At 61.5% G+C, this 23,232-nt stretch overlaps 3 protein-coding genes across 3 annotated transcripts in view; 1 reads left to right on the top strand and 2 right to left on the bottom strand.

The window, feature by feature from the left end:
• Window positions 1-745: 745 nt before the first annotated feature.
• GAREM2 (GRB2 associated regulator of MAPK1 subtype 2) lies at window positions 746-7,595 on the bottom strand (the record flags this gene model as incomplete). The annotated part of the gene is made up of 6 exons (XM_084203049.1): window positions 746-1,598; window positions 1,702-1,865; window positions 2,374-3,480; window positions 4,154-4,284; window positions 5,959-6,099; window positions 7,484-7,595. The coding sequence occupies 6 exons, from the start codon at window positions 7,593-7,595 to the stop codon at window positions 746-748; spliced, it is 2,508 nt and encodes an 835-aa protein (XP_084059175.1).
• A 2,683-nt stretch (window positions 7,596-10,278) lies between these two features.
• Window positions 10,279-12,134, top strand: LOC311151292 (uncharacterized protein; the record flags this gene model as incomplete). The annotated part of the gene is made up of 5 exons (XM_084201642.1): window positions 10,279-10,364; window positions 10,502-10,537; window positions 10,724-10,959; window positions 11,087-11,332; window positions 11,440-12,134. The coding sequence occupies 5 exons, from the start codon at window positions 10,279-10,281 to the stop codon at window positions 12,132-12,134; spliced, it is 1,299 nt and encodes a 432-aa protein (XP_084057768.1).
• An 873-nt stretch (window positions 12,135-13,007) lies between these two features.
• Window positions 13,008-23,232, bottom strand: part of RAB10 (RAB10, member RAS oncogene family) — a 48,953-nt gene continuing 38,728 nt past the window's right edge. Inside the window, exons 4-6 of the mRNA XM_084203097.1 lie at window positions 16,696-16,785; window positions 15,597-15,698; window positions 13,008-13,436 (exon numbers count right to left, since the gene is read on the bottom strand). Of these exons, the coding sequence (XP_084059223.1) occupies window positions 13,353-13,436; window positions 15,597-15,698; window positions 16,696-16,785 (276 nt within the window). The 3' untranslated portion in view covers window positions 13,008-13,352. The remainder of the gene's footprint in view (window positions 13,437-15,596; window positions 15,699-16,695; window positions 16,786-23,232) is intronic.

Genomic DNA, 23,232 nt, shown 5'->3' with positions numbered 1-23,232 from the left:
GAAAAAGCAGCGTCATCACTCAGGGGCTGTGAGGAGCCTACAGCTCTCTCTGCCACGGGGTGATCCTGGCAGGTGATCCTGGCAGATGGACCTGCCTGTAATTGCAGATTGAGCAGCCAAAGGCCAGAGGGGCCCCCGTGGGGAGAGATCAAGTTAAACTAAAAGGCTTTAAATCTCTGGGCACCTGTCACTGGCCTGGCCCCCCCTCCCTGGCTTCCTTTCCAGCTTCCAGCCATTTTCCTGCTCCCTGGCAGGCCTTGGGCCATGGCTGAACCCTGCTGCTCTTCATGTCACCTCTCCCTGTCTTTCAAAGCTCCCAGAGCAAAATTGGGCCAAGGCATCATCTCATCTGCCTCTGCTGAGTGCTGGGGGAGGCACGGGGCTGGTAATCCCTTCCCAAGAGATGGGAAGGGTCCTGCAGGGAGGGGAGAGGCCTCTCAGAGCATCCGTCCTCCCCCCTTCCCCTCTCCCCGAGCAAAGGCCTTCTCTGGGGGCTCATTACTCTCCCGTACATTTATTATGCTAATCCACAAGGATTAAGTTAAACCAGTCGACGCAAAATCCAGTGTTTTCCAGCCCTTTGGGGCCAAAATTACTGTCCAGTGTTAAAAGGGGAAGGGGGGGAGGGCTGGGCAATGGGAGAGGAGAACCTGCAGCATCAGAGAGGGACGGGAGCGGGGCCACCCAGAGCCGTGCTCCAGGTGACTTGGGGACCCCCCCCGTGCAGGGGGCCCCCGGCGTGGCACTAGATCTTGGGGCGCCAGCCCTTGATGAACTGCATGATCTTCTTCACCTGGAGCTTGGTGAGGCGGAAGTCGTCGGCCAGGATTTCCTCGCTGAGCTGCACGAAGATGCTGCCGTCGATTCTCTCGCGGGCGAAGAAGCTCACGACGTCCTCGGAGAGGCCGATGAAGCGCAGGCACTTGGACACCTCCTCCAGCGACAGCGCCGACAGGTCGGCGGGGGGCAGCCAGGCCGGGCTGTCGCCGCCGGGCCGGGGGGCGGCCGGCGGGGCTGCGCCATCGCCCCTCGCCGCCGGCGGCACCTCGATGACCCCCTGGGCCAGGTACAGGCGGGGGACGCCCTCGGCCCCGCGCAGGACGGCGGGGGACAGCGGCGCCGCCCCCCGGATGACGACGCCGTCCCCGTCCAAGCCCTTGGGGGGCCGAGGGGGCGCCGCCGGCTCCTCGGCCGGGGCGAAGGGCTCCGGCGAGGAGGAGGAGGAGGGAGCGGCCGGGGCCGAAGGCGCTTTAGACCACTCGGGACTCTCCGGCCACTCCGCCGGGCCGGCGAAGGGGTTGAGCGCCCCGAAAGGGGCAAAGCGCTTTTGGGGGTGCGGGGGCTTGAGGCGGGGGCAGCTGCGGAAGGGCTTCAGGGGGGGCTCGGCCCCCAGCAGCGGCGTGGAGCAGCCGCTGCCCGCCCCGGCGCCCGGCTCGGGGAACGCCCAGGGGTCGGACCAGGAGCTGGGCGCGGGCTGGGCCGGGGGCAGCGGCCGCCCGGGGGGCTCGGCAGCCTTGCAGTCGGCCCAGGTGCAGGGGTAGCAGTACAGAGAGTACGCGTCCGGAGAGGGCGAGGCGCTGCCGCTCCGCGGGGCCGACCTGCCGGGGCGAGGGCAGTGTCACCATCACCCCGGCGCGGCGTCCCCATCCCCGGGTTTCAGGTACCCCCCCCACCCTCCCCGGTGTCCCCGGAGCCACTCACCCGTCGTGGAGCCCCGAGGAGTAGTAGGAGAGGCTGGGGCTGGGCGAGGGCGCGGGCGCCAGCTTCGGGCAGCGCAGGGGGGCCGGGGGGCTGCAGGGGGCCGGGGGGCGGCTGCCCCGGGGCGGCACCGGGGGCGCGTTCAGCAGCCGGCACTCCTCCTTCACCTGGAGCGGGGCAGCGACGTCAGGGCCCCGGGGGACCCGGGGATCCCCGCGGCCGGAGGGGGTGATGGGGGATCGAGGACTACCGGTCCTGCCCGGCCGCAAAGCTCTGGGTGCAAGCGGGGAGACTTGGGGACCTCCCACCCCGTGGTGCGAGGAGACCAAAATAGTGGGGTACGCCATGGTGAAGGGGAGCCTGAAATTTTGTGTAGGGAAGCCCAGAGGATCTGGGTACCCCATGGCTCCGGGCAGCCCAAGAGATGGTGCAGAGAGCCCTGGGGCACCGGGGGTGCCGCGGAACGAGGATGTCCCTGAGGATCGGTGATGGGCAGCCCTGGGGAACCGAGGTCTGAGGGTTTGGGTGGCCCAGCAGAGTTGGGGAGGGACCCCAGTGCCCGGCGACAGGGAGGGGGTCGGGCTGCCCTGCCGTGGGGCTGGCCTTGCCACGGATTGGCTGACAGGACCCGGCGATGCCATTCCCCATCCCCTGGGGACAGGAGCGGGCTCTTACCGCCTCCGATTTGGGTGGCACCGGGGGCGGGGTGTCCCCGCGGGGCTCGTCCCCGGGGCGGTGCGGGGAGCCCAGCGGGGTGACGGCCCCGAAGGAGACGAGGTCGGGCCGGACGCCGCTGCTGCCCAGCTCGCAGCAGCCCTCCGGGCTGGGATTGCTCCACAGCTCCTCGTAGGGAATCTCCAGCGGCTCCTGAGTCCTGAACTCGGGCTCGGCCCAGTCGGGCGTCATGTACTCCCGCTCGGGGTCGGGGAAGTCGGGCAGCGGCGGGCGGGGCGCGCTCCCGCCGAGGCCCCGCGGTCCCTGGCAGCGGGCGGGGGGCTCCCGGGGACCCCCGGAGCCGCAGGCGCAGAGCGAGAGGCGCTGCAGGGGCTGGCTGAGCTCCTCGCGGGCGCAGGCGGGCAGGCAGAGCCGCAGGCGCCGCGGGCTCGCACATTCCTCCAGGAAGTCCGGCTTGGCCTCTCGCACGGCCCGCGAGTACTCGTCGGGGTTGAAGCGGTCGTGGCAATACGCGGCGCTGTCCCGCAGCAGCTTCTCCAGCTGCGGGTCCCCGGCCAGCAGCCCCTCGGGCAGCTGGAAGCGGGGCATGTCGGTCAGCAGCAGGAAGTGGAAGGGCACCAGCTCCTCCCGGCGCAGGATGCAGCACAGCACCACCGTCTTGGAGATGATGCTGACCAGCTTGTAGCAGTGGCCCTCTCGGATGGCGTGCAGGTCGTAGGGGTTGCGGGCGGGCCGGCTGGGCACGGCCACGTTGACGGGCAGCCGCACCTTCTCGATGATGCTGCGGATGGTGTGCTCGCCCTCCTGCAGGCGCAGCTCCAGCGGGCTGCGGGTGCTGAAGCGGCCCTTGCACTGGAAGGGCAGGCTCAGGCTCTCGTTGGTGCGGTGGTTCATGCAGATCAGACACGGCATCTTGCCCTTCACCTGCCGCGCCCCCGCCGCCGGCGCCGCCTTGCCCAGCTTGCGCAGGAGGGTGTTGAAACGCGACTTCTCCTTCACCGTCTTGGCGCACAGGATCTCCGCTTGCCCCATCAGCGTCAGCTCGTCCCCCGCGTTCAGCGTGAAGTTGTAAACCTCGCTGTCCTCGCTGAACTCCCCCGACACCACCTGCCCGCGACAGCCCCAACGTGGCACCCGCTGCCCTGCCCTGGGCCCCCGACACCCCAACACTACCCCTGATGTCCCACCAGCATGCCCTGGTGTCCTACCACCATTCCTGATATCCCATCGCCATTCCTGGTATCCCACCAGCATCCCCTGACATCCCACCACCATCCCTGAAACTCCACCACCATCCCAGATATCCCACCAGCATCCCCTGATGTCCCACCACCATCCCTGAAATTCCACCACCATCCCAGACATCCCACCAGCATCCCCTCACATCCCACCACCATCCCTGAAGTTCCACCACCATCCTGACACCATCCCACCATTATTCCTGATTCTCCACCACCATCTCAAAGTCCGACCACCATCCACTGATGCTCCACCACCCCTCCCTGCTGTCCCACTGTCCTCTCCTGATGTCCCAGCCCTGTCCCCTTTATTCCCCCCACCCTGCAGTGGTGTCCAACCAATACCCCCACTATGCCACCACTCACCCCTGGTGTCCCACCCCCAACCTTCGCTGTCCCACCATCCTTTCCTGATGTCCCACCAAGCCCCAAAGTCCCTGTCCCCTCACCCCCACTCCCCTCCTGCCCCACCACTGTCCTCAGTGTCCCCTGCCATCCCACCAGCCCTCCCTGCTGTTCCCCCTGCTGTCCCCACCCAGGACCTTCACGCTGAAGGTGATGGCCTCCATGACGAAGATGCGGTCTGGGAAGATGCTGGCCACCTCCTCCACGCTGTTGAAGTACTGCACGGGCTCCCGCAGGTCCCGGTCCTGGTCCAGCAGCTTGAACTTCCCTGCGGGGACCCCCGAGGTGAGAGGGGCCCGACTCCTCACAGGGACCTGCTGTCACCCCCCTGGGGCCTTTCCCGGGGGACAGCCAGCCCTGAGGCAGCCTGGGGTCCCCATCACATCTTTGGGGACGCTGCTGTGGGCTCTGCCAGTGGCCGAGTGCTGCGAGGGGACTCCAGAGCAGCCCCTGGGGGGTTTCTGGGTGGGACGAGGCACGGGGTACACGGGGTGTCCCAGCAGTGCCACTCGGGACCCCCAGAGCTGCAGGGACCCCCCAAAAGCCTTTCTGGGAGTGCCCAGAGCAGCCCAAATTGCCAGGGGTGTCCATTGCCCCCCAAAATCCCATCCCAGCCCTGCCGGGGCACAGTGACCCCACGGCTCGGATGGGAGAGACACCGGGAAGGGAACCGGGCAGGGGAGCAGGGAAAGGCAGGAACAGGGATGGGGAAAGGAGGAACGAGAGCAGGGAGAGACGGGGAAGGCAGGAACGGGAACGGGGAAAGGCGGGAACGGGGAAAGGCAGGAACGGGAACGGGGAAAGGAGGAACGGGGAAAGGCAGGAATGGGAACGGGGAAAGGCGGGAACGGGGAAAGGCAGGAACGGGAACGGGGAAAGGCAGAAACGGAACGGGGAAAGGAGGAACGAGAGCAGGGAGAGACAGGAACGGGAACGGGGAAAGGCGGGAATGGGGAAATGCAGGAATGGGAGCGGGGAAAGGCAGGAACAGGACAGGGAAGGGTAGAAACGGGGAAATGCAGGAATGGGAGCGGGGAAAGGCAGGAACGGGGAAATGCAGGAATGGGAGCGGGGAAAGGCAGGAACGGGGAAAGGGCCGGAATGAGAACAGGGAAGGGCAGGAACGGGAGCGGGGGAGCTGCAGCCCCAGCGAAGCCGCCTCCACCGGCATCGGCTGCCGGGCACGGACCTGAGGGGAATATTAATTCATTAATTCCCCGGCCAGCCGGCGGAGCTGGGACACCAGAGCTCCTCGCTTGGCTCTGGGCGCACCCGGGGCTGGAGCCGGCTCGGCCCCACATGCCGGGGCAGCGCCGGGCACGGCCGACCCCCGAGCGCTGTTAACACACTGCCCAGCCCCCTGCAGCCCCCGTGGGACGCGTGATTAACCCCTCCCCCGCTCCATTTCCCATTATTTATTTATTAGCAGGACTCATTACCGCCATGGAGCACTTAGAGGGGTCATTAAGGCTCTGGCGGCTGCCGGCAGAGGCAGCTCAGCACCTTCGTCTGCACTGCCGGCCCCAACCCGGCCCCATCCTCATCCTCATCGCAGCCCAGCTCCTCCCCAGCCCAACCCATCCCATCCTCACCCCTCTCCCTGTTCCCATCCCTTCCTCATCCCATCCCAGCTCATCCCTGTCCCTTTTCCCCATCCCATCCTCGTCTCTCTCCTATTCCCAGTTCTATCCCATCCTACCCCATCCTCATCCCTGTCCTTGTCTGCATGCCATGCCATGCCAATCCCTGCCAGCCCCCTCTGCAGCTCTGCCAGGGGTGGGGGCAGCCCCCAAACCAGAGCATCTCCTGCCCCAAACGGGACCTTACTGGACCTTACTGGAGCAGCCCCAGCAGGTGGAGGGAGGGGAGGGGTGGGCCAGGTCCCGGCTCTGCTGGCCCAGGGACACCATTCCCGTTGTCACCGTTGTCCCCAGCCCCCCACCTGGGTACTGGAGCGGGATGTCGATTTTGGGCCCGATGACGTAGTGTCCCTCCTCCAGGCTGTGCGCTGTCACCGTCGTCCACTGCCGGCACGAGTGGACCAGAAGCACGTCCTGGGCTGTCACCCCCTCCACGCGCTCACCTGCGGGGGGACAGAGTTGTCACCACCGCCAGCCCCCCCCCCCCGCCCCGCCCCCCGCGCCGCTGGACGGACGGACGGACGGACGGAGCGAGGGATGAGCAGGTGCCGCTGCCAAGAGGCGCCAGTTGCCCAGGAAACAATTTCTTTGTCCCCCCTGAAAAGCTGCAGCCGCCGCAAACAAGAAGTTTATTGAGCCGGGGCCGGCGCAGCCCCCCCGGGAGCTCTCCAGAACCGCGGCACCCCGACACCCCCAGACACCCCCTGGAGCCGGGACGGGCCCTGATCCGGGGGGACGCGGCCAGGCCGGGGGTCCCCTGCACCCCCTGCTCCCCGCAGCCCCGCATCCCCCGCTCCCCACTCAGCCTGGGCTCGGGGGGCTCACAGCCAGGCCCCCCCCGCCAGGCCGTGTCCCAGGGAGGGTGGGGAGGGGACACGGTGGCTCCCAGCCCCTGCCAGCACCTCCAGAGTGTCACCCGGGAAGGGTGACAGTGGGGAAAGTTCTGGGCCATGGCTGGGGGCAGTGGGAGCAGCCTGGGCCCCACAACTTCCCCCCCTCACATCCCCCCAGCCCAGGGACCCCCCTGAGGGGCAGCCCCGGATCCCCCACCCGGAAGGACCCGACCCGAGCAGCCCTGGAGCCGGGACAGCAGCTCGGTCTCACCTGGTCCCAGCCTTCCTCCCTCCCTCCCTTCCTCCTCCTCCTCAGCACTCCTGGCTCCTTCCTTCTCCTGGTCTCTCCAGTCTTTCTCCTCCTCATCCCTTCAGCCTCTTCCAGCCAATTCTTCACCCCTCCAGCCTTCCTCGCTCCCTCCACCTCTTCCTCACTTTCCAGTCACCATTCCTCCTCCTCCCCTCTTCGTCTTTCCTACCTTCCTCTTCATCCCACCACTCTCCATCCCTTCCTCCGAGCTTTCCTCCCTTCCTCCTCCTCTCTCTAAAGCCTTCCTCACTTCCCCATCCCTCTACCCTCCACCGCTCCCTGCTCCTCATCGCTCCAGTCTCCCTCCCTCCTCTTCGTCTCCCCAGACTTCCTCCCTCCCTCCCTCTCTCTTCCCGGTCCCTTCGTCCTTCGTCTCTTCCTTTCCCTCATCACTCCAACCTCCCTCCCTCCTCGTCCTCACTCTCCAGCCTTCCTCCCTCCCTCCCCATCCCTCCGCCTTCCACCCCTCCCTCCTCCTCATCACTCCATCCTTTCTCCCTCCTCCTCATCACTCCAGCCTCACTCTCCGTCCCTCCATCCTCCCTCCCTCCCCTGGACCCTCCAGCCTTCCTCCCACCCTCCTCCTCCTCCCCATCACTCCAACCTCCCTCCCTCCCTCCTCCTCCTCCTTCTCGTCCCTCCGGACTTCATCCCCCCCCTCGTGTCCTCCCCCGCCGGGCTCACCCTGCCCGAGGCAGACGAGGGTGGGCAGGCGGCACTGGCTGACGATGGCGTCGAGGGGCAGCGCCGCGGGGCTCCAGCGGAGCCGGGCCAGCCCCGCCGCGAGCTTCTCCATCGCATCGCGGCTCAGGCCGGCCCCGGGCCGGGCTCCATCGCCGCCGCCGCCGGGCCGGGGCCGGGGCGGGGGGCGGGGGGCGGCGGGAGCGGGGCAGGAGGAGCCGCCCCCCGCCCGCCCCCGGCCCCTCCTGCCCGCCCGCCCCGGCAGGCGGAACCCCCCCGGCGGGGGCGGGGGAGGCGGCGGCGGGCGGGGACCCCCGTGCGGGGCATCCCCTCGGGACCGGGCACCCCCTCGGGACCGGGCACCCCTCGAGATCGGGCACCCCCCCGGGCCGGGCACCCCCCCGGGCCGGGCATCCCCCCGCGGGGCCGCTCCGGGGCTGTCCCGGGGGGACGCGCTGCCCCGCGGGGGTTTGGGGCGGCTCCGCCCGCGCCCTCGGGGTCCGGGGGGCTCAGCCCCGGCTCGCCCCGGGGTCCCGGGGGTTCGGCTCTCTCTGATCGCCGAGGGAACGGGGCGGGGGGCGCCGCGGGGACCCTCCCCCGTCCCGTCCCGCTGCTGGAGGCGCGGAGTCGCCGGGAGCCGCCGGGGGTTCCCAAGCGAGGGCTGCCGGAGCACAAGGGACCGGTGGGGCACCGGGGGGACCCCGATACCGCCCCACACCCCGGTGTCTCGGCCGGGACCCCCGGCCCGGCTCTGCCGCACAGACGCGGAGCACAAATGGCACCGGGAGAGGGGGTCGGGACGTCACAGCCAGCGGGGACCCTCGGCAGCGACATCAGCGTCACCCCGAGCGGGGACTCCGCACCCTGGGGACTCCCGACCACCCTGAGCGGGGGACACCGGACCCGGTGGGTCCCCGCACCCCGCGGTCACTCAGCCCGGGGGACGGGGAAGCCCCGGTCCCGCTCGGCAGCGTCTCGTCCGGGACCCCCCTCCCCGGTCCTTTCCGGGCTGCATCCCCACTCCGCTGGAGACTGGGCTGAGGAGGATGAGGGAGTGGAGGAAGCCTCAAGTGCCCGGCCCTGAGGATGTGTCACCGTGTGCTGTCCCCCGCCCCCGTCACTGTCCCCCGAGCCAAGCACAAGGGGAGGCTGCTGGACAGGGCGGAGCAGGGAGGGGATGGAGCAGAGGTGGAACAGCGAGAAGGGTGAAGCAGGAGCAGGGAAGGGATGGAGCAGGGATGGGGAAGGAACAGGGAAAACGATGGAGCAGCATTAGGGAAGAAGCAGGGATAGGAAAGGAGCAGGGAAAGGGAGGAAACAGCTGTAGGAAAGCAGAGGGGACAGGGAAGGGCACGTACGGAACGGAGCCGGGATGGGGATGGAGGCGGGATGGGGACAGCAAGGAGGACACAACTGCAGGAGGAGGAGGAGGAGGAGGAGGATGGGGAAAGACCCAAACCTCCCTGCCGGGGGTGACAAGGACAAGCGGACCCTGGGAGCTGCTGGATGGCGTCCATGTGGGGAAGGTCCCTGCCAGGTCCCCCCTCCCCGAGGCTCCCTGGGAGTTCCCCCCCCAAAATCCCCCACCCACGGGTGGCTGTGCTGGGCTCCCACGCCGTGAGCCCCCGGGCTGGGGAGGATTTGGGATCGCTGAGCTGCTCCCCACGGCCTCGCCCCCTGCCAGGGACTGCCGGGCACCGCGGCCATGACACACTCCGGGCTTTATTCCCCGCAGCGGCACAAAAACAGCCTCTCCCGGATCCCGGCGCCATGGGAACGGGGACACCATGGCAGCGGGGACACCGCGGCACGGGGACATTGTGGGAATAGGGACACCATGGCAGCGGGGACACCGCGGCACGGGGACATTGTGGGAATAGGGACACCATGGCAGCGGGGACACCGCGGCATGGGGACACTGTGGGAATAGGGACACCATGGCAGCGGGGACACCGCGGCATGGGGACACTGTGGGAATAGGGACACCATGGCAGCGGGGACACCGCGGCACGGGGACACTGTGGGAATAGGGACACCGCGGCAGTGGGGCCACTGGGGGAACAGGGACATTGTGGGAACAAGGACACCATGGCAGCGGGAGGGCAGCAGCAGCAATGGGTCCTCTGCTGTCCCCGGGATGGTCCCCCTGGGCTTTGCTGGAGGGAACATCCCCGGCCCCAGAGGCTGGCAGAGGGGACAGGGCGGGGAAGGACAGTGACACAGCAGTGCGAGCTCTTGGAGAGCTGGAACAGCCACCCCTGATTCCCAGCCAAGGCCGGGGGTGCAGAACATGGGGTGGAACAGCTGCTTCCCAAAAAACACCCAAAGGCCCTCCCCAGCAGGGCCCCAGAGGAGACCTCACACCCCCAAGCTGGTGTCCCTCCCCCAGGGGGGCTCCGCGTCGGGATGGGGCAGCCTCGGACCCTCCACTGCCCTTCCTTCCATCCTGCCCTCGGCAAACGCCACCGGCAGCTTCGGGAAAGGCAGCAGGAACAGCTCCACCCCCAGCCAAACCAGTCCTGAAAGTCTGGGGGACTCATCCCACCTCCTCCAGGGCTGGGCTCACTCCCACCGGAGCCAGAGGGAATTCAAGGCAGCCAGGAAGTCACCCGTGCAAGTTTATAAAAGCTTTTATTTGCTCTTGGTACGACCAAGAATGGGACAGTGATCTTTTATACAATTTGATACAGTAAGTGGTACAAAAGAATGTGTTTTAAATAAAAAGCCAGAGTGGAGTAGCAAAAATATTAAAAGATTAAGTAAAAAATTGTCGGCATGGGAATTAATCCAAGACCTTGATGCTGTTTTATTCCACCCTCCGAGGGCACGAAGCGCCGCGGCGACCCCGGCGTGTGACACGGCCGTGGGACAGAGCCAAGCTCGGGTTTGGTTTAGCAGGACCAATTTCATCGTTTAACACTTTTTTGGTGACAAAAGGGCAGCGCTGAGCTCCCTCCGCGGGCGGGGCCGGGGGCACGGAGGGGCTGCTGACACCTCCCGCTGCCCTTCTCTACTCCACAGGGCTGGGCTGGGCTCCAAGCAGAGGTTTCACAAGCGGTTAGTTTGGAACTAGCAGGGAGCTGAGATACCAGCAGACATCAAGTTACTGCAAACTCCTCCGACACGATCGTTATTATTATTCTTATTCTTATTTTTTAGGGGGTTTTTATCTGTTTCAGCATCGGCACCGACTCGTGCTGCTCCCTCCTCCCGGCCCTGCCCCGCCTGAGCCCGCGGGTGCAGCTGGAGCTTGGACAGGAACAGAAATAGACCCGATAGAAACAGCTCAGTTTTATTGACGGGGAGGGACGAGGGGGCGGCGGCGGCAGCGAGTGGCACCAGCGAGTGGCACCAGCGAGTGGCACCAGCGAGTGGCCTGGGCTCCACCTGTGCCCGCAACGGGCACAGCGTCTACAAAGGGGTCACACGCAGGGAGCCGAGCCCCTGCAAGCAAATAAAAAGCTCACGTTTAAAACAAGGTTTGTACAAAAAAAAAAAAAAAACAAAAACAACCCTTGATGTAGATTTTGCCATTTTTTTCCCTTTTTGATCACGTTAGAAAGTGCAGATTCAGCCAAAAGTGGCCGGACTCTGTACAACGCTGAGCCCGAGCTCACCAGCCACTCGCCTGGGAAGGGTTAACACACAGGGGACAAAATGCCAAATACAGAGGGACAGGGAGACACCTCGGTGAGTCCCCACGCGGGAAGGAGCCGCTCCGGACCGGGAGTTCCGTGTTTAAACACCGTCATTTCATTAAAATTCACTCAGCGTTAGCGGCTGCGGCGAGGGCGGAGTGGAGCCAGTCCCGGTGCCAGTCCCGAGCCAGTCCCGGTGCCAGTCCTGGTGCCAGTCTGGAGCCAGTCCCGGAGCCAGTCCCGGTGCCAGTCTGGAGCCAGTCCCGGTGCCAGTTCTGGAGCCAGTCCCGGTGCCAGTCCTGGTGCCAGTGCCGGTGCCAGTCCCGGAGCTAGTCCCGGTGCCAGTCTGGAGCCAGTCCTGGTGCCAGTCCCGGTGCCAGTCCCGAGCCAGTCCCGGTGCCAGTCTGGAGCCAGTCCTGGTGCCAGTCCCGGTGCCAGTCTGGAGCCAGTCCCGGTGCCAGTACCGGTGCCAGTCTGGAGCCAGTCCTGGTGCCAGTCCCGGTGCCAGTCCCGAGCCAGTCCTGGTGCCAGTCCTGGAGCCAGTCCCGAGCCAGTCCCGGTGCCAACGCCGCGGCCGGAGCGAGGCACAGGCCGGGCCCAGGAGCGGAGCGGGGCTCGGAGCGTCCTCCCCGCCGGGGCCGGGCTCGGGGCCAGGCTCCGGGGATCCACGCGGGGCAGCGGCCGCGCAGACGCTCCCGCGGGGCGAGGCTCGGCAGCGGGAGCGGCGGTGCCGGGCCCCTCCTGCGGCAGGACGGGGCCAGCAGGGCCGGGTGACAGCGGCAGGAGCGGCAGGACAGGGCCAGCAGGGCCGGGTGACAGCGGCAGGAGCGGCAGGACAGGGCCAGCAGGGCCGGGTGACAGCGGCAGGAGCGGCAGGACAGGGCCAGCAGGGCCGGGTGACAGCGGCAGGAGCGGCACGGAGCGCTGGAACGGCCGCTCCATCCCGGGGCGGGGCTGGCCCGGCACGGCCGGCGCGGCTGCGGACACTGGAAAGTGGAAAGCTTCCAGGGAGGTAATAAATTAAACTGCCCTCTGGCTGGTTTGTTTCCTTTCCTTTCCTTCTCTTTCCATCCAGTTCCGCTCAGCCTGGGCCCGGCCCCGCAGCCCTCGGAGCGGCCGGCGGGGGACGGAAGCTGGGAGCTCGTGTTAATGAACTGCTGTCAGTTTGGGGATCCATGTTATATTCATACACAGAAAGTAGACAACCACATCACCCTCCAGAGAAACTAGTGCATGCAAATAACTCTTCCATATGGGGGGAAGGCCGGGACTACGCGGGAGGAGGGAACCACTAGTGACGGACAGGCCTAGGGGGGTTAGTAGGAATCTCAACATTTTTACCTCGGAAGCTAAATCAGTGCTTTGTATTAAATTTTTGGCAAACACACCGCGTTGCCATCCTTTCCATTAACACATCACACCATGGAGAAATGCAAATCAAAGCAGCATGCAGGCAAAAAAAAAAAAAAAGAAAGAAAAAAAAAAAAAAAGGAAAGAGCGGCAAAGTGAGAAAAAAAATGGCAGCAGGAAGAGTTGGGAACGGCGGGATTGGCAAGAGGAGACACAGCAGGTTACATGGAGTTTGCTTTTGTTTTGCACCACCCTTTGTCCTCGATGCGTGACACCAACGTTACAGAAAGCAACCACTACAGAGGTCAGGACTCAATGGCACGGGGGGGATGGGATGTCTCCTGCACATGCTTCCACCAGAAAAGAGAAAAGAAAGTGAAAATAAAAGTTCCTTTTTCCACATAAGGCACAGGACAAAGAAACCCCACTCACGGACTCAAGGCGAAAATGAGTTTTTCCTGGCTCTTGCCTGATGCATCTAGAGAATATGGTGACTCAAGCACATGATCCATGACAGAAAATTCCACTGTTGTACAAAATCAATTGTTAATTCTAACCTTTATTCTTATACAATTTGCAGAAGAGAGTTGAGTATGATTGCTCTGGGGTTTGATGGCAGGAGGGACGGGACTATAATACAACCCAAACGTAGTGGTGAGCTGAGCAGGGACATGGAAATGAAGTCACGGAGATGAATTTCCTATACATGTATTGAGAAAACTGGAGTAGGCAAAGCTGTCCTAGCCAGAAAACCAAGGGGAGGCAGGAGCTCGTTAAGATGAGGAACAAAACCATTGGTTTCAGGTTAAAAAACGGGCAGAGTGGTTTGTTTTGCAGCGAGAAAAAAGGGGCGGTGGATGGCGATTGGTGAGAGAGGAGAAGGTTCAGCAGCACTTGCTCTTCCAGCCCGTCACCCCACTGCCACTGCTGATATCTACATTTTCACTGTTGGGCTCTTTTACAGGGGTCTGCAAGGAAACAAGTGAACACAGTTAGATGGCTCTGGAGATCCCCCAGGAAACACCCAGAGCTGGGGGCTGGCATCACCAGAGGGAACTGGGATCAACTGTGCACAAAGAGCTCCTCAGAAAGGCAGGGAATCCTCCCCCCACTGCAGCACAAATGTGCAAAACCAATTGAAAGGCTTTTTTCTGTTGTTTGGTTTGTTTTAAATAAATGGAGAGCTGGGAAAAAACTCAGTGCTTGAAGTGGGACCACCCCAAAGTCAACTGGAACTATTTTAGGTCGTGCATGCAGAGCCAGAGCTGGGTTTGATGGAGTAAGGCAATCCCAGCCTACAAACAGCACAAGCTGAACTCAGATGATGTGAACTAAGGACCTCCAAAACCCAGAGTTTTTATGGATAAACTGGGCTTGTTCCCAGCCTCTGCTCCCTGCTCCTGGGACAGCAGCTCCCAAGGAAGGACACAAAAGCTCCTCCTTGTCACAGTATGGAACTTGGGGACACCAAAGCCAAAACCCCACTCCAGTGGGTTTGATCCAACACCAACATCTACTTCCAGCTGGTTGGAAAGGAACCTAAACCCTCTCCACATTCCTTTTTTAACTCTCTTTGTCACAGCCTTGCAAAAGAACCCCCAGCATAATGACAGAGGACAAAAATGAAGATTTAAGGCCCAAAGGTTGGAATGGTGTGTAGCCTGACCTCCTGTTCACCAATGTTTTCACCCCATTTATCCCACAAATCTTGTCAGAAACTGATTAAGAAATGACTGAGGACTGCAGCGACAACTGGGTGACATTATCCACAGAATTATCACATAGGAGAGGGAGGAAGGCAGGGCTGAGACAGGCTTGGGATGGGGTTCATTGTGTAGCAACAGCAACAACCAGGGCCAGGCTTGGCCAACCCATGTGTCTGGAGCTCCAGAGCTCCCATGAGCTGCTCCTAGGCAGGAATGTTCCAGCACAGGGGGTTCTGTGCACACTGAGCCCTTGGCCAGGGGAGTTCATCCCACAGAAATGGTCCCAGGGTCACGCAGGGATCCAGCCCAGCTCAGTCCTGGAACACCTCAGTGGCACCTGCAGGATGCTGATGGATTCTGTACTCCTGACAGAGGTCAGGGCCACAGGGACAGCAGCTCTGGGCACACAGGGATCTGCTACAGGCCATGGAGACAACCCAGGTGGGCAGCAGGGCCAGGGCAGTGCCTGTCCCTGTGCTGGCACTGCTGGGGCACCTCCAGTGCTGGGGACAGCTCTGGGCCCCTCCTGACAGGAGAGACCTGGAGGGGCTGGAGCGTGTCCAGGGAAGGGAACAGAGCTGGGAAGGGAATGGAGCCCCAGGAGAGGCTGAGGGAGCTGGGAAGGGAATGGAGCTCCAGGAGAGGCTGAGGGAGCTGGGAAGGGGCTCAGCCTGGAGAAAAGGAGGCTCAGGGGGGACCTTGTGGCTCTGCACAACTCCCTGACAGGAGGGGACAGCCAGGGGGGTCGGGCTCTGCACCCAGGGAACAGGGACAGGACAAGGGGAAACGGCCTCAGGCTGGGCCAGGGCAGGCTCAGGGTGGACACCAGGAGGAATTTCTGTATGGAAAGGGTTGTTAAACATTGGAAAATGCCCAGGGCAGTGGTGGAGCGCCCACCCCTGTGGTGCTCTCAGGAAGCTTTTCCAGCCTCACTGACTCCATGGTTCCATGGTTCACTGCACCTCTCAGGAAGAGGAGCCAACCACCCAATGGAGCCCCCAAGGAAATGCCATGGCTGGGAGCACAGCTGGGAGTGGCAGAGCTCATTCCTGCCCCACCCTGCACACCTGAGCTCTCCCCAACAGCCCCTCAAGAGCTGTCAGTGCACTGATGGACACAGGAAAGGACAATTCTCTCCACACCAATAGAAACACTGAACTCCAGCACAGGCACAACACCCACGAGTGTAAGGGCCAAACAAACAGGAATTTCAGTTCTTGGCTCTGGTGGATGTTACTCCCTGTAGGCAGGTCCTCTACACCAACAAAACATCAAACAAGCTACAGAAGTTCAGCCCTGCTCCTTCAGGGACTGCTTTGCCTCAGCACAGCCAAGTCCAAGTGCAAGCGCACAGGTGAACATCACAACAGGAGAGCTGGAATTTCAGGATATTTGTTCCAAAGGAATGCTGTGAGCACCTACCTTTCGAAGAATGTCTTCTGCTAATGTGAGGAATGCCTTCTCAATGTTTATATTTGCTTTTGCACTAGTTTCAAAAAACCTAATACCGTGCTCCCTGGCAATCTGCAGCAAACAGAGAGAGGGAGGTTAGAGGTGCTGGGGATGTTCCAGTGGTGTCACCACCACCTTGGGATCAGCAGCATTTATAAAGCAGGGAATACTGGACTGGACATGAAGCCAGGGGTGCCCAGATGGGGAAGAGGCCACTGGTCCCTGGGCTGTGCCAGCTCTGGGCCCCTCCTGCCAGCAGAGACCTGGAGGGGCTGGAGTGTGTCCAGGGAAGGGAATGGAGCCCCAGGAGGGGCTGAGGGAGCTGGGAAGGGGCTCAGCCTGGAGAAAAGGAGGCTCAGGGGGGACCTTGTGGCTCTGCACAACTCCCTGACAGGAGGGGACAGCCAGGGGGGGTCGGGCTCTGCTCCCAGGGAACAGGGACAGGACAAGGGGAAACGGCCTCAGGCTGGGCCAGGGCAGGCTCAGGGTGGACACCAGGAGGAATTTCTGCATGGAAAGGGTGCTCAGGAACTGCCCAGGGAGGTTTGGAGTGCCCATCCCTGCAGGTGTCCAGGGCAGGCCTGGATGTGGCACTGAGTGCCCTGGGCTGGGGACAGGGTGGGATCAGGCACAGGCTGGATTCATGCTCTGGGAGCTCTTTCCCAACCCCAGGGATTCTGTGACTCCCTCAGCCCCAGGGGGCACCAGCAGCACCAGCCAGGTGAGGTGGCTCAGAAGATTTAGAATGTCACAATCCAAAACAATTCAAATCTACTAAATAATCCCCAGTCTGTGTCTGGGCCTCAGAGGACAGACACCACACACTGTGACACTGTGAGGAACCTCAGGGATGTCTGGGAATTTGGAGCTATCAAAGGAAGCAGAAACTGCAGCTGAGCTCACCCCATTCATGGCAGTTTCTGAGCAAACATTCCCAGGATTCACATCCATCAGCTCCTGCATTCATTCCCTGGCACACCCCACTGGGGCATCCCAGCCCCCTGCAGCAGGCAGAAGTCTTGGCAGTCATTTGCTGACTTGGATAAAGAAGTTTTTGTTTGATACTCACCTGTTCACCTTTTGCTTTAGGGACAACTCTTTTATCTTCCATGTCACACTTGTTTCCTAACAGCATCCTCTCCACATCCTCGTTGGCGTGCTGGAAGGACACAGGGACAGGGTACAGGGTCAGACATGTTCCCCTCACACCCAAAATATCTGCTGCACTCAGGTGTGGCCAGGCCACCACCTGCACCTGCAATTTGGGGACATTTACAGCTGCCCACAATGGAGCCTCATGCACTGCAGTGGCAGAGGAATAAGCTGTTAATTAACCCCAGCCTCTAATGACTTCCTAGCACTGGTTAATGGTTTTCTCCTCCTCACTTTATCACTGCACAATGTGAGGGATGAGCCAGGGGAGAAAAAGGGACTGGGGAGGAAAACAGGGGGCAGGATCCAAAGAGAGAAATGAGGGAGAGAAGGGAAATAAAAACCAGAGAAAGGGAGCAGGGAGGGGAGGGGTTGGTGTTTCCTCACGGTGTGGGGCAGGAGGATGCAGTGTCAGCCTGGCAGGGATGAGCAATGCCAGATCCAGCCCATCCCCTGCAGCACAGGCCTCTCTGGAGGGGGAATATGGATCATTTCTCATCAGTCCTGGGGAGCTGGGGAGGTCCTGTCCCCCTGCAGCTAGGCCAGGGTGATGCCAGGCTCCAGGAAGTGCTGAAGGAGGATCCAGGAACTGCAGGAGCTGGGGAAGGTCCTGGAGCAGATACCTGGGCTGTCATCACACAGCTCGTGCAGGACAAGCAGGAGATCAGGCTCTGCAAGGAGGAGCCAGTCTGGCTTTGTGGTCCTGCTTGACCACCCTGATCTCCTTCTGTGACAGTGTGACCTTAATGGAGGAGGGCAAGGCTGGGGATGCAACTGCCTGGGCTGTGCTGAAGCCTTTGGCACCTCTTCCCATGGCACTGTCCTGGAGAAACTGCCTGGTCCTGCCTTGGATAGGGGCACCCTGCTGGGATAAACCTGGGCATGGAGGCACATCCAGCTGGGCACGGGCACCAGGGGGCTCAGGGATGTTCCTCCTGGGTGGGGATGTTCCTCCTGGGTGAGGATGTTCCTCCTAGGTGAGGATGCTCCTCCTGGGTGAGGATGTTCCTCCTGGGTGAGGACACTCCTCCTGGGTGGGGATGCTCCTCCTGGGTAGCTGGATGTGGAGCAGCCTCTCCAGGCTGATTTCCTCAGGCATGTTCAGTGTCTGGAGCAGAACTGCTCCATGGGGCTTTTCCCAACATCAGAGGGTGTAAACAGGGAACTGGAGTGGGTTTATTGCTTATTCCTGGCTGGAAAAACCTGGGCATGGAGGCCCATCCAGCTGGGCACGGCACCAGGGGGCTCAGGGCTGGGTCAGTCCTGCCCAACACCTTCAGGCCATGGAGGGCACCAGCCTGGCTCAGCTCAGGGACAGCCCCAGGGGTGGGATGTGGATCTGCTGGGGGCTCTGCAGAGGGACCAGGACAGCCTGGATCCATGGGCTGGGGCCACTGGGCTGAGGGACAACAAGGCCAAGAGCTGGGTCCTGCCCTGGGGTCACACCAACCCCGGGGAACCCTCCAGAGGGGCTGGAGTCCCCACCCCTGGAGAGATTTAAAAGCTGTGAGGATGTGGCACTTGGGGACATGGGGCAGTGGTGGCCTTGGCAGTGCAGGGCATGAGCTCCAAAGGATTTTCCAACCTCAGTGCCTCTGTGATTTCTGCAAAACCACTCCACTCCTGAGCTTCTCCTGTAACAAAAAGAGCTCCCTAAGGTGTCAGTGTCCCTTTGACAGCCACAGCCCCTGAGCAGCCTCCTCAAAGCACCTGAAATCAGCTGCCCACCTTGGAAACAGGAGGGCACCAAAAGCCCTGATGGTACCAATGACACCCATCACTCACCTGGGACACCTCTGAGTTTTTAACAAAGCAACTGCACAGTCCAAAGGCCTCAGTTTCAAGTTTACTCCAGCTCATTGCTGAGTCTCCTCCTGTGCTGCCTTATCCCCTCTCCTGTCCCCACCACACAGGGCACTTCTCCACAAACACCACCGTGTCCCACTTCTCATGCCGGGAAATTCAAACCCCAACATCTCATTTTTGCTGTGCTGCTTTCTCCAGCCTCAGGGCTCCACTGAGCAGTGCCTGACAGCCCTCACCTGTGCTCAGCTCTACAGGGCCATCTCTGTGCTTTCTGGGAAAATCCAAACATTTATTCCACTTGGGAGCAGCGTAACAAAACCAGGAACTACAACTTGTGCTGCTCTCTTGCCATCTCAGAACTCCTGGAGGATGAACTTGTGGGGACCCAGGCACTTAATGCTTCCACACCACTTTTCTTCTGCTTCACTTGACCTTGCCTGACATTTTCCAGCCTCCCTGGTTCTCCTCTGCCCAGGGCAATGATCAGCTACCAGGAGCCAGGCTACCTGCACCAGCCATGAGAAACCTCCAGAATTTCATGACATGATTAAGAGTGGAGACGGTGATGCTGAATTACCCTGGAGGATTTCCACGCTCACACTCAGTGTCTTAGGCTGGAAATGGGGGTGTGTATTTGCCATCTCTCAGAGCTGGGGCAGTTATCCTCTCTTCATTGGGCAGCTTTCTTTATCTCTACCAAAACCAATCCTCCCTCCAGGAGATCTCTGCTGTTAATGGGCCATTGATTATTAATTATCTCCTATCCATGGCCAGTGAGTGTCAATGATCAAATTCCATCATCCCATGGGGAGATGCCCTGCCCAGGGGAGGACCAAGCATTCCTACCTGGACACAATCTGAGATTTTGGGATACCAGAGCAGCCTTTGCCCACTGCATTCCCAGAGGAGCAGCTTTCTCCTGCCCTGCATTCCCAGAGGGAGAGCAGGCCCATCTCCAGCAGCCCTGGAGCTGCAGAGGAAAACTCCCCCCTTGTGCAGGATCCTGCTGCAGCAGAGCCACAGCTGGCACTGCAGGAGGGCTGAGCCCCCTGGGATGGGACTGTGCCACCCCTGGGATGGGACTGTGCCACCCTGAGATGGGACTGTGCCACCCCTGGGACTGTGCCACCACCATGGGATGGGACTGTGCCATCATGGGATGGGACTGTGCCACCACCCTGGGATGGGACTGTGCCACCCCCATGGGATGGGACTGTGCCACCACCCTGGGATGGGACTGTGCCACCCCTGGGATGGGACTGTGCCACCCCTGGGATGGGACTGTGCCACCACCCTGGGATGGGACTGTGCTACCACCATGGGACTGTGCCACCCTGGGATGGGGCTGTGCCACCCCATGGGATGGGGCTGTGCCACCACCCTGGGATGGGGCTGTGCCACCACCCTGGGATGGGGCTGTGCCACCCCCTGGGATGGGGCTGTGCCACCACCCTGGGATGGGACTGTGCCACCACCATGGGATGGGACTGTGCCACCCCCTGGGATGGGGCTGTGCCACCACCCTGGGATGGGGCTGTGCCACCACCCTGGGACTGTGCCACTGCCCTGGGATGGGACTGTGCCACCACCATGGGATGGGACTGTGCCACCCTGGGATGGGACTGTGCCACCCTGGGATGGGACTGTGCCACCGCCCTGGGACTGTGCCACTGCCCTGGGATGGGACTGTGCCACCCCTGGGATGGGACTGTGCCACCACCCTGGGATGGGACTGTGCCACCACCCTGGGATGGGACTGTGCCACCCCTGGGATGGGACTGTGCCACCACCCTGGGATGGGACTGTGCCACCCCTGGGATGGGACTGTGCCACCCTGGGATGGGACTGTGCCACCACCCTGGGATGGGACTGTGCCACCAACCTGGGATGGGACTGTGCCACCCCATGGGATGGGACTGTGCCACCACCCTGGGATGGGACTGTGCCACCCCCTGGGATGGGACTGTGCCACCACCATGGGATGGGACTGTGCCACCCCATGGGATGGGACTGTGCCACTGCCCTGGGATGGGACTGTGCCACCACCCTGGGATGGGATGGGGCTGTGCCACCACCCTGACACACAGGGGGTCAGGGCCTGCTCTGACTCTGGCAGTGTTGTCTTTGTTTGTTTGTACTATTGCATTTGCATTTTTAATTTTCCTAGTAAAGAACTGTTATTCCTATTCCCACATCTTTGCCTGACAGCCCCTTCATTTCAAAATTAAAATTCAGAGGGAGTGTGTTTACATTTCCCATTTCAGGGGAGGCTCCTGCCTTCCTCAGCACACACCTGTCTGTCCAAAGCAAGACACTGAGGAACAGCTACAGTGAGTAGTAACACACAGTGTAGCTCCTCTGCAGCTCCTCCTGGCTGTGCTGCCCCTCTGCCCTCCCTGTGTGGTGTGGGCTGCTCCCAAACCTGCCCTTCTCAGCTCCCAGTGTGCTCCTCTGCCCACCCTGCTCCAGCACAGGCACACACCTGGCTCATGCTCACAGTGGGTATTTCAGGACACCACTAAAATCCTGTTTCATGTCCAGCCCCTCTTGCTGGAGTTCTGCCTGCTGGGAATTTCAGACTTTCTGTGCTGAAAGACTCTGGCCCCCAGGAGAGCACTGCATTTGAACTGAGGCTGTGGAGAAGCTTCCAGAATTGATTGAGAGCACTGGGATTGTGGGTGTGGAGTTGGTCAGAAGTGTGTGATGTCACAGGGTGGAAAACTCAGAGTTTGGGGTTTTAGAATATGGTAATATATATGGGGCAAGATGGAAGTTTTAGGGTGGTGACAGGTTGTTCTTTACCTTCTTCTCCATGGGTTTGGGTGGTGTTTTATAACTGGACAGAACTAAGCCTACCCTGCAGACTTTGAGGGATCAGTTATTGTGTTAAAAGTGAAAACAATTTAGGTGTCATTTCTTAATTGGATAGTTTAGCTTTAGAAGACCCTAAACCAAGAGATAGTTGGACATTTTGAGCCTTGTTAGTGAAGAGCTGCAGAACTCCCTGCTGTGAGGCTGACACAGGTAAGAAATAACAAACACCTGAGGCTGAGTGTGACCCATCCTCTCAAGTGCCTTCAATCCTCAAGAGAGGCAGGAGAAGGAAGCCAAAACCCAGCCCCCCTTGGCAGAGCTGAGCTCTGGGGAGCCTCTGGGTGAGCACAGGTGTCAGTCATATTTTCTGGAAAAATCCCTTGCCCAGGATCTCTCCCCTAGGAAGCTGAGAAGCCTCAGAGAAAAATGAAAACAATAATTATCTGATTTGCTTCTCCTGTGTTCTGCTGCTTTGGAATGTGGTTTGGAGATTGTTTACCAACTGGTCATTGTTTCATTGGTTTCATGTGAATTGTTTTGACTTAATGACCAATCACCATCAGCTGTGCTGGGACTCTGGCGAGAGTCATGAGTTTTTAATTTGTATCTTGTTAAACCTTCTTTAGAATAGAATAGAATAGAATAGAATAGAATAGAATAGAATAGAATAGAATAGAATAGAATAGAATAGAATAGAATAGAATAGAATAGAATAGAATAGAATAGAAGCCTTCTAAGACCATGGAGTCAGATTCATAATTCCTTCCTCCTCCAATGGGGGACCCTGAAAATCCCACATACAAGAGATCAGCTGTGGGATGTTTGGCTCAGGTTTGGCTCACGTCTGGCCCAGGTTTTGGGATATCTGGCTCAGGCTGGGCTGTCTAGCTCAGGTTTTGGGATGTCAGGCCCAGGCTTGGGGTGTCAGGCCCAGGTTTTGGGATGTCTGGCCCAGGTTTGGCTGATGTCTGGCCCAGGTTTTGGGATGTCTGGCCCAGCTTTGGGGAGCCAGGCCCAGCTTTGGGGCGCCAGGCCCAGCTTTGGCGTGCCAGGCCCAGCTTTGGGGTGCCAGGCCCAGCTTTGGGGTGCCAGGCCCAGCTTTGGGGGCCAGGCCCAGCTTTGGGGAGTCAGGCCCAGCTTTGGGGAGTCAGGCCCAGCTTTGGGGTGCCAGGCCCAGCTTTGGGGAGCCAGGCCCAGCTTTGGGGCGCCAGGCCCAGCTTTGGCGTGCCAGGCCCAGCTCTGGGGGTCAGGCCCAGCTCTGGGGAACAGGCCCGGCTTTGGGAGCCAGGCCCAGCTTTGGGGGGCCAGGCCCAGCTTTGGGGAGCCAGACCCAGCTTTGGGGTCAGGCCCAGCTCTGGGGGTCAGGCCCAGCTCTGGGGAACAGGCCCAGCTTTGGGCTGCCAGCCCAGCTTTGGGGAGCCAGGCCCAGCTCTGGGTGCCAGGCCCAGCTTTGGGGAACAGGCCCAGCTTTGGGGGCCAGGCCCAGCTTTGGGGGCCAGGCCCAGCTTTGGGGGCCAGGCCCAGCTTTGGCTGCCAGCCCAGCTTTGGGGAACAGGCCCAGCTTTGGGGGCCAGGCCCAGCTTTGGCTGCCAGCCCAGCTTTGGGGGTCAGACCCAGCTTTGGGAGCCAGGCCCAGCTTTGGGGCGCCAGACCCAGCTTTGGGGAGCCAGGCCCAGCTTTGGGGCGCCAGACCCAGCTCTGGGGGTCAGGCCCAGCTTTGGGGAGCCAGGCCCAGCTTTGGGGAGTCAGGCCCAGCTTTGGGGCCAGGCCCAGCTTTGGGGGCCAGGCCCAGCTTTGGGGAACAGGCCCAGCTTTGGGGAGTCAGGCCCAGCTC

Source organism: Fringilla coelebs, assembly GCF_963513975.1.
Source record: "Fringilla coelebs genome assembly, chromosome: 3".
Lineage (NCBI taxonomy): Eukaryota > Metazoa > Chordata > Aves > Passeriformes > Fringillidae > Fringilla > Fringilla coelebs.
The sequence above is the reverse complement of the archived record's forward strand: the minus strand, read 5'-3'. Positions and strand labels throughout refer to the sequence as shown.